Source organism: Halichoeres trimaculatus, unplaced genomic scaffold, assembly GCF_033239565.1.
Source record: "Halichoeres trimaculatus isolate MK-OKI-2021-1 unplaced genomic scaffold, fHalTri1.1 fHalTri1_scaffold_13, whole genome shotgun sequence".
Taxonomy (NCBI): Eukaryota; Metazoa; Chordata; class Actinopteri; order Labriformes; family Labridae; genus Halichoeres; species Halichoeres trimaculatus.
Window position 1 is genome coordinate 20848712 of NW_027437191.1, and position 10431 is coordinate 20859142.

A 10431-nucleotide genomic window follows, 5' to 3' on the forward strand; every position below is an offset into this window, starting at 1 on the left:
ACATAACTTGAGCAGATACATGGTAACATGCAGTAATTATGATCATCATTTCCACGTGTATCAGGTGTAAATCACACATTGATCATCTTGCCCCTTATCTCTATGGCCACAGCTTGAAAACTAGCTGTTACACATGCTAGCTTAAAAGCGTAAAGTTTTACTAATTTATTTTGTGTACTTTGTTTTTACATGACGTTGCCATCTTATTATAGTGCTGAGAGCACAGGTTCAACATGTCAGGCCAAAAATGCTACTATAAAAATTACTGTAAGAGCAATGAAGTTGAGAACTTTATAAGTCTGACCTGGAGAGTGATTTTTCTTTCCATACAGACAAGCTGGATGGTCTGGGGAGCAGTGGGAAGAGGAAACGTGAAGACATGGCAGGCCTGGATCACTTCCTCCAGCTGCCAGATGACTATGCTACACGCATGTCTGAACCAGGAAAGAAAAGGGTAAATAACCAGGCTGTGTTCCAATGCTCGCCTCTGAACCTGTTTGTTTACACCAGGATGATGTGAAAAACGTAAAGGTCAAATCAGGCACTCCAGGTCGGTTCAGTTTGAAAACAGTGTTACTCAAACAAGAGTGAACTTTTGTCTTTAGGATGCTTTTATTCCTCTGTTCCCCGGTTATGGTACCATGCTTCTCCTTTTTTGTCAAGGTTCGCTGGGCTGATCTGGAGGAGCAGAAAGATGCAGATCGAAAGCGCGCTATCGGCTTTGTGGTGGGTCAGACGGACTGGGAGAGAATAACTGACGAGAGCGGCAAGCTGGCACAAAGAGCTCTCAACCGAACCAAGTATTTCTAAGGAAGATAATCTAATGCCCCCTTTTTCCCTTCACTGAAAGGTACGTTTCTTTTTTCCCCTCAAAAATTTTTCATTTTTAATGATAGAAAGGCTACAGATGCTACTGATATCAGGTTGGAAGAGTATCCAATCTGTGAGAAGTTTGTGATTCTTTTACAATTATTTTTCGACAGTAATATACGCAGACATACTTTATAATGTAGAACTGCTCTTATTCCACGCCTTCATCGACGTAAATTGACAAAAGATTAATGTTGGTTAGCAGAAGTTACAAATTAACTTGTGTTAAACAAAGTCCTTAAACATGTATAATTCGCAAAGTTACCAAATCAGTGTATAAATCTAACTTTTTGTGACACGTTTTAGCCTTAGATGTATTTTCTTCTGTGTAAAGTGTAATTCTCATTGTATAACAGAAAAAAAAATTGGAAGCAGATTTTTTTGGCAAACTGATCAATGACTTCTTTTTTTCTATCTGCAGGTGTTCAGAATATGAAATCCCTGAATCTTGCAGTGAAACCTGAGGCTCAGTGTGTAGTTCCTATCATGCCATCATCAACTGTAATCATCAAATCTTAGCTTTTTCACCGATAAGGATGCAGAGATGTTTTATTTTTATTTTTGAGCAGACATCCTGGTTCTTCTCCAACAAAATGGTAGTTACTGATCCAGTGGAGTTTTTTTCTGGTCATGTATCCTGTTGGCCTTTTCAGTCCTGCTTTTTGCTGTTTTATAATAGTCATGCTTTCTGTAACGTATACCTGTAGCACTGTTTCTTAGTTTGTACATACATGAAAAAGGAAAATAAAGTTTTGAAATGTATCCATCTCGGGGAGTGTTTCTTATGGTACTGTTGGATGTGTTGCTTGGCTGTTGCAAACAAACTGTGCTGCTATATGCATCTGACTTTAAATGTTTAACTCTTGTGAGAAACTTTGTCCCTTGTCTTGTATCTTTCATTTCATACTTAGAGACTCCTTGATCCGATCCTGGTACTGAGTATCAGTCTTATACAAACTCATTAAGATAGATCAAATTTTAAAAGGCTGATCCACACATATCTATATAATTCAATTCTATGCTCTCCCCTGGTAGGTTGGTGCATTTTTGCTCTGCAGAGCTAAAATACCATGAAGAGATTTTGGGCTTGTTTTGCCAGCAGCACTGATGGCAACATGCAAGTTCAATTTCTCACTAATCTTATTGAGTAACACAAAATGTTTCATTAATACTGGTATCGGTTCTGATAACAGTTGGTATCTGCTGCTGTCAGAGCCCAGGTATAACTATCAGTATTGGGTTTTAGAAAAACTGATCCAGGCATAACTTATTCATAATAATGGAGTATGCACCATTTTTTTATCGTCATAGTTTTTAAAACACTGCTAGATATCCTGACCCCTCGACTCTCACAGCTGCTTTTGTAGCCGAGGAGTCGGGTAGTATCACTGCTGATAAAGAACTCTTACTGTTGGTAGATACTTGTGGTGATGTAATGTTGAGTTGTTTGTTTGGAAGGAAAAATTTTACCACTTCATGCATATTATCTTGATAAGGAGAGCATTGCTAACTGCATAGCAGTGCAGTCAGATGACCTTTAAAAACTCCACGGTTTGTTGTTTTTTCTCAGCCCACAGCAGTTTTCATCATCTCTGAAAACCAACAATTCTTCCACCCTTTTTGTTTGTTTGTTTGTTTTATTCCTAGGCTTTTTATTTTATTTTATTTTATTTAACCAGGAAAAGACTTTTATGCCTCCATTGAGAGCAGGGCAGGGCGGTGTATAGAGCAGGAAACAGGGTTACAGTGAGAAGCAACACAAGAAAAGCCGCGTTTCCACCAAGCAGACCGGTTCAGTTCGTCTCGGTACAGCCCGCATTTTGTGGCGTTTCCACTGACTTATTCCGGGACAGATCCCCCAAAACCAGGACAAGCCGGCCTACTATTTTGGGACCCTTCTATATGGGTGCCAGACTGAACCGATCCGCTCTCGGAAGGTGGAGCAACACACTGCAGACCGTTGATTAGTCAAAAGAATCATCACTTACCCCCACAGCGGCTGCATTTCTCCTGACGGCAGCGGGGTAAACTGTGTGGGGCTGCTACGGCATCACGCTATTGTTTAAGAGCTGGGGCTTGCGGCATCCAGCTTACACGCCGCCCACCACAAGAGGGCACAGTTTGCTGTGGAAACGCAAACGAGATCAGGCTTAACTGTACCAAACTGTGCCGAACCGTACTGAACCAATCCAGACTGCTTGGTGGAAACGCAGCTGAAGGGGCCACAGGTCATGTGTGAACCAGAACCACCTACTCAAGGTCTAACCTCATGGGTTGTGCAAGCTTACAGCCAGGCCATACTGGCACACAAGTGATTTCTGACTAGTCTTCAGAATAACATGGTCATGGTGAACTAAAGAGTGTAGTCCATTTTTTTTTCACTAGGCAAAGGATGGAAATTTAATTACACAGAAATTTTATTTTCTTAGTTTTCTACATTGAAAGTACCAAGTACAAATGTCCAACTGCTATTTTCCCCATCCCAAGGGTTGTTTAGGCTTATCTCACGAGGAATCAACTGTTTACTGGTGTTTAAATCAACACTAGTGATAGTATTGTATGATCAAATACTTTAAATTTGTGTTTCATTTCTTGCTAACTATGATATAATAATCAGGTTCAAAATCAACCAAATTAAATTCCTCTGTTGTTCTCAAACTATTTCCAAAATAGTTGTGGGTGTTAACATGTTTTGTCACTTTTTAAAATACATTTCACAGTGACAAACTTTGCTCATGTGAAGCAAAGTGTCCAGAATTGTCCCACTACAGATCTACGTGGATCTTCATCGCTGGTGTTGGAGACAAAGGAGAGATCATCAGTTCTGACTTAACACAGAGGAACACTGCAGAACACCGTGTTGAACATAAAACCAGAGTGGCAACAAGAATATCTTTTTGAAAGTGGGTGGAAGGATTTTACTGGTAAGTATACTTGGAAAAATGTCTGTTTTTAACCGTTTGTAAATGCCTGAGAGTAACTTAAAAGTAGATCAATTCATGTATCTGTGCGTATGCACAGAGTGATAGCAACTGTTGATAAAAATTAAAACGCTTTTTACTAATGAGGTGTGGACCTTATTTTTGAGCAGACTATTAGTTCTGTGCACCTGACTTTAAAATCACCACAATGAAAATGTGTATTTTTGCTATAAAATGGCTGATATAGCAAAAATACATGAAATGTCAAACTATCTCATAATGCAACAAATAATAAAAACTCAGCCATGTGCTACAAATGTGCAGGCATGCACTACACTTACCCTGTATTGTGCTTTGCATTAAGTACTTTTCAACTAAAGGCATGAGTAAGTCCACTTTGTGATAGTAACCACTGTGGCACATGAAGTCCTCTCATCCAGAGCTGTGCTGTTTGAACTCAGCTGGTACGTCACTGTCCAGTTTACAGATCACCTTGTAGATCACTTTCTTCCACGACGGATCGTGATCCTTTCCCAGTGAAATGGCGATGAAAAATTCTCGTAACGTAATCTCTGCGACTTCCAGGAATCTGTCAGGAACCTGTAAATCCACAGGAGAAGACAGCAGCATTTACATTATATATTGAAACACTCATACTGCTCACTCTGTATGTTTGGTAAAGATTTACATGTGTTTAATACAGTCAGGATAAAGCTGTACAAGTCCAGGTGAGTAACAAGACAAAACATGGCAAAGGACAGGGATTAATCCTCTCTGACTTTGTCACACTCTGAGCTATTGTTGCCTTCACATCCTCACTTTGTTCATTTCCCATGCTGTCCAGTTTTTGTCTTTCCCTTGACCCAACATAAAAAGACACTCATGAGATATCAAGTCATCCAACTTTTTGTTCGTTTTGAAAAAAAAAAGAGTCTGTCGTAATCACAGTTCCTCTGATTTTAAAATTCTTTCTCTTGATTATCAACAGAATAAATGTTATTTCAAAAGAGATTTTCCCATAGGCTTTCTTGTAACTTTTTGTGTAGTTAACAGTCTCAATGAGTCAAAAACAAAAGTTGGTTAAGGTAAAAACAAACAGGGAAAGATTGTTTTTCCTGTTACTACAGTTTTGCTCATTCATTTGTTGAATATTTGATGAGCATCTACTAGCAGATGTTCTGCCAGTGGGGGTGGAAAGGAACAAAAAGAGGACTCAGAGGAGCAACAGTTACAGCCAGCCTGCAACTGTTTGTGTTTGTGAGCAAACCTGACCCCTTCTCTTACCCATCATCACCTTTCCTCCTTTTTATCTTTTACAAGAAAAGCAGAAAAACATCCTTGCTATAATAACAGTTGGCATAACTGCTAACTTTTTTTGAAAAATGTGTGATTTTTGAAAGGTTGTAGCTCAAAAGAACTGTTATTTATCATAGGCTGGTGCTCTTTGAATTCAGTTACTACTAAATTTCAACATAAACCTACAAATCAAACCAGTTTGTGCTGCAGCCTCCGCCATTCCTGTACAAATGTGTGTGAAGGGAGTAGAGTAGAAATGATGTACAAGTACAAGACATTAACAGCTCTGTCCCTACAGCTTTTAACCACATTATCATACATTGGTTGTTACTGTAAACCTGATACTAAATAGCATTTTGAGAAGGATTAAAAAAGAACTTAAAATTAGCCAGTTTAATTTTCAGAAAAGTTATTTAATATGTGCGCAAAGATTTTTCCATGATGAAATTAACGCCCATTGAGTGTGTCTGTTATGTATCTGCTTATATTAAGACTAAAACACTCAAATCACCCTCATCTGAAATCTTTCAGTCAAACTAAATCCATTTTTATCCAGACTTAACACATACCAAAGTACTAATTTACAGCCTGCTATATAGTTGACAACTTCACACATTTTTTGTTTCTGTACAGGTTTATCCACCAGGATGTACAAGCTCTTTCATCAAACATATTTAATTCATGAATTCACAACTGTAGTTCAAAAAGAAGAATGCATGATATTATTTTTGAATGCCAAATTACAGATAAATCAGTTTTTTGTTTGTTAATTATGATCAATATTTAATTTAATATTTCTGATTGATTTACTGACATTTCAGAGATTTCCAGTTTTTTAGCTCAAATTTGGAAATAAAAACATAAAATGAGTTTGAAACTCCTGTTCACATTGGTGAAGTGAAGGGTCTCTGGGAAACAAAGAATGGGAGTAAAAGCAGTTTGTGATGCTTTTTCTTTCTTTCTTTCTTTCTTTCTTTTTTTGCATACTTATGACAGGTGGTCTGATAATTTTGTGAAGCACAATGATTATTTATACCCACACACACACAGTGTTAAATTTTAACAAACGTATCAGACTACCTGTCATCAATATGCACAAAACCACCCAGTAAGTCACAGTCTTAGGATGATTCTTCACAGAAATATTATTGCCTTGGGGTGCGAGTACTCACATATTGGATACACGTGTGGCACTCTCTACAGAGCCAAAGAAGCTGTTGAATGATGGTTGACTGTGGTATGACAATCTGAAGAGGTCAGCATGAACTCTATGATTTGTTCTCAGTTCTCAGATTAAGTTAGGAACACTTATCAGAGTCTCTCGCCGCTCACATAAACACACCCTGTAAGTTTGTCTGGTTTTACCACATGTCAAGGCCTTTTGTGAAAATACAACAGATATTTACTGTCTAGAGCCTTTTTGTTGACCTTGAAACAAAATATATCTCGTGCTAGCTGTTTACATTACACGTTTGTTTGAGTGTCTTAGTTTTTGGTATTATTTTCACAATGGCATAATGCTGTAGCCTTTCCTGGCTTGTGTATTTGATGAAATTCACACCATGAAGGTGATTTGTTGAAGGAAAATTAACAAACCAAAATATAATAATTGTAATAATAAAAGTTCAAAATACATGTCATATATCATGCCCCTGAAACAAAAAATGCCTCCCCTGATTTTTACCTACCCTTTATAACCTCTTTACAACAGAAATTCACAGTCTATGACCACACGTACATACTGTTAACAGAGTCTTGTTAACGCTCAACATGCTTGGTTGACTTCCTTTACAATGCAGGGTCATCACATTTGATGGTCAAGCAGAATTAAGATTTATAAAAGTGAATCCAAATGATAAAGCAAAACGAAAATGTCCTCAGTGATGGTTCTTGGAACCAAACACAGGAACCAGTAACGCTGAGGCTTTCTGAGTGGGACACACCAACATTAAAAGTCTTCTGTTTATCCTACCTGGAAGTCGTTGGCTTTGTTGTAGTGCATGTTCAGAGATCTAAAAAGTTCTGATTCTCTGCCCACAGTCAGACTCCGGATGTCGGTCAACCCTTCCATGAGAGCGTGTCGGGCAAACTTCTCCATCTGGATGTAGAAAAACTCTCTGAAGTTACTGAACCACTTGATGAGCTGAGAGGTGATGCAGCGTGTAAACTGAAGAGGACAGGAGAAACAGGTGGGTCATGTTATTAAAGCGTGTGAGCTCAACAGCTTTAAATGATTCGTTTTTACAGAATAAAAAAGCTTAATGATGAGTTAAATTTTAGACTATTGTTTGACTTTTATAAAAGTAGCGGTGTACAGTAAGTAAGCCTGATCTGAGTGTGTGATCATAATTTTGACAAAATAAAAAAAAAAAAACTGTGTCTACCTGTGTTGGACTGGTTATTTACCCAAGATGTATTTTGTTGTCAAAGAATGCTGGTATGCAGCACATTCAAAATTCTCAAGATTACTTTGTCATAACTTTTTTAGTTTTCAATTGACAGGTAAATATACACGTATAATATAATTTTTAAAGAATAGAATTTTGTTTCTTAACTGTACTTTTAATATTACAATTCAGTATCTTTAAAAAATGTGCATTCAACTATAATATTTAAATCATTTTCTCACCTGCACATCATGGAAACACATCTTCAGCACCATGGAGCTCGGGTAGCGAGTGAAGAAGAACATGAGCTTTGCTTTTTTCAGATGACTTGTGGTGAGACCCTCCTAGAAGCACGACTGTTAAGAATATAAAATGCATGAAGAATGGTTGTTGTTGTTTTTTAATTATTATTTGACAGTTTTGAGAAAAAAATATAACCAGAGTTAAATTCAGAGAGCTCATTTTTTGTAAAAGTAGAAAATTACAACAAAAAAAAAACCTCATTCGCTCTAGAAGTCGTCCATTAAAAAAAAACATATATTGAGATATTTTATTTAATTTTGGACCTCAAATGGCAGGGGGAAATAACTACAGCTGTAATAAAGAATTATGTTTGTGATTTTTCTGTCACTGTTGACTGCAACTTAAAAGATAAATGATTAATAAAGTTGATCTCTTCAAAGATCAAAATGAATGATCAACATCCGCCACAATGGAAAGGATACATTCAGCACATAGAGGTTGTTCTTCACCAGCCTGTCAGACTCAATCTTGACACGAGGATGACACCAGCTTTCTAAAAGCAGGGGATCCAATGACTCTGTGTGAATGTACGCTCTTCTTGCAGATCTAGAGTTGACCTTTGACCTCACTTTGGTTGAATTCCAAGGTGCATTAAACGTTGGACATTTTACTGGAACTCCTTCTTGCAGACAAGCAGTGTGGTGACTCTCCTCAGACAGTTTGTCTTCACATAAAATCAACTCTTGATCTAAGAGGACTTGTGGTTTGGGACTCTGGCTGGCTCTTGACCTGGACTGGAGGTTGAGCTTTTTGTCTAGCTCATGTTGAGGCTTTTGTACAACCAGAGACAGAGCTTCTGTTTGAACATCTGTGATTGACACCTCTGTGTTCCCACCACACAAACGCCTTGGTTTACTGTCTTTGCAAATTGTTGACTGAAGAGGGAGATCCACCCTGATGTTTCCTTCACTGACTGACAGTGGCTGAAGAAGTGGTGTGCTTTCGAAAATAGAGTCAACGCTCCTGCTGACGGCTCTGGAAAGTTCGTACTTCAAAACATCCGTCATTAGCTTCAGTCTTTCAGGTTTGGAGTGAAAATAGTTTGTTAACTTCACCTTCTTCCATCCTTGTAATTTTCTACTCGAGCTGCTTTCAAATACATCTGTATATTTCTCACTGGCTGAACTTTCAAGATAGTCTTTCCAGGTGTGATATTTCTCTTCCTTGCTTGCACCTGAGCTGCAAGTTGGTGCATCCACATTGTCAAATCCTGTTCTGAGCTGACTCTGCAACTCTTGTCTTGTCATCTGGCTGTGGCTGGTGCTGCTGGATGGACTTGTACCCTGGTGTAAATGCACTTCTTCAATCTGTTCATTGCCCTCCATGCTGTCTGACTCCTCGTACTGATTTTTCATCACTTCTGAGCAATGCATACCAGGAGAGCCAGTCATGCCTTTGATGATGCTCTCCACTCTGGCACGCTTTGCTTGATGGCCACTGTTAAAGTTCCACTCAGGGTGACCGCAAGAAGTAGATGCAACAGATGGATGCCTTTTGGTAGATGTATGTCCACTGTCCATGGCTGGATTGAGCTCCTGCTGGCTAAAACAAGTCATCCTGGAACAAGTACCACTGTTGCTGTAATAAACTTGCTTGTTTAGCATTTTAATCTTCTCACCGTCTTTGGGTAGAGGCGCAGAGATACCTGACAAGAGATCAGGTTGGAAACTGGAAGGATGCTCTGCATGGCAGCTGTCAGAGCAAATGTTGGAAGAATAATACATACCGCTGCTTCAAACACTTTGATTTATGAATGCAGGATGCAAGAGATAACTGTAAAAAATAAAATAAAATAACCTTGTTAAATTTTGAAGAATGCAGCTGCTATTTCAGTTAAAAATGAATTGTCTGGATGAAAGAGAGCAGTATATGAGCTTTCATGGAGCACCTGATTACAGATCTTAGTCTTGTTTTGTATGACAGGGGCAAAACTGAAAATGAAAATACTCACCTGTTGTCTGTTGAAGGGACAGGAGGAGACAGTAGGTCTGAAGCGTACAGTTGAAGTGACTCAAATATTTGTATTGAGTCCCTCTGAAATCCAGAAGGAGTGGTCTAATATCCAACCTATCCCATTCCTTCCTGCTCAAAATAATTACATAATTATGTGATGTCTGCATAAGACATCACACTCTTATAACACTAAGTCTTATGTTTTATTTTTCTTTATGAGTATGTTTTATAGGCACAGTGTGGTTATACTTTTTGCAACATTAAACTTCAAATAATAATAATGACAATAAATAAATAATTATTGTGTCCGTTTTTAAGGAGTGTAAGTAATGGTTCTGTCATCTGACAGTTTTAATTTAAATATTCAACGAGGCTTCCTGTTATTTAGAATAGAATAGAATACTCTTTTATTGATTCCCCCATAGGGGATTTTTTTTTTTTTTTTTTTTTTTTGCCACAGCAGCCCACAGAAAAAGTGCAATAAGAATAAGAATAATAAGAATGAAATTAGAAATGAGATTAAATACAAAAAAGTAGAAAAATATTACTATTTACATTTTTAAAAAATAACATAAAATAAAAAACGTAAAAACGGGTGTCTCATTATTGTCAGTAAAAGTGTCAAATTTCCATTTTTCCATTTCCTTAATTTCCCCTCGGTGATAAAGTATTTTACATTTTTGTCAGGCTGATAGACCCTC

General features: G+C 37.8%; 2 protein-coding genes across 6 annotated transcripts in view; one reads left to right on the forward strand and one right to left on the reverse strand.

The window, feature by feature from the left end:
* ylpm1 (YLP motif containing 1) overlaps positions 1-7343 on the forward strand; it is a 28466-nt gene extending 21123 nt beyond the window's left edge. For 4 of the 5 annotated variants that reach the window (XM_074685575.1, XM_074685576.1, XM_074685577.1 and 1 more), the window contains 3 exons: positions 333-454; positions 664-850; positions 1292-3523. In XM_074685575.1, coding sequence (XP_074541676.1) covers positions 333-454; positions 664-810 — 269 coding nt within the window. In that variant the 3' untranslated portion in view covers positions 811-850; positions 1292-3523. Of the gene's footprint in view, positions 1-332; positions 455-663; positions 851-1291; positions 3524-7127 lie in introns of those variants that run through there. The other variant, XM_074685578.1, reaches the window with a different exon arrangement.
* On the reverse strand, positions 3352-9876 carry LOC141802129 (prospero homeobox protein 2-like). Its single transcript, XM_074685580.1, has 5 exons — positions 9729-9876; positions 8200-9550; positions 7717-7818; positions 7060-7254; positions 3352-4391 (listed from the first exon to the last, which is right to left on the reverse strand). The coding sequence occupies exons 2-5, from the start codon at positions 9499-9501 to the stop codon at positions 4224-4226; spliced, it is 1767 nt and encodes a 588-aa protein (XP_074541681.1). The 5' UTR covers positions 9502-9550; positions 9729-9876; the 3' UTR covers positions 3352-4223.
* Positions 9877-10431: the final 555 nt, after the last annotated feature.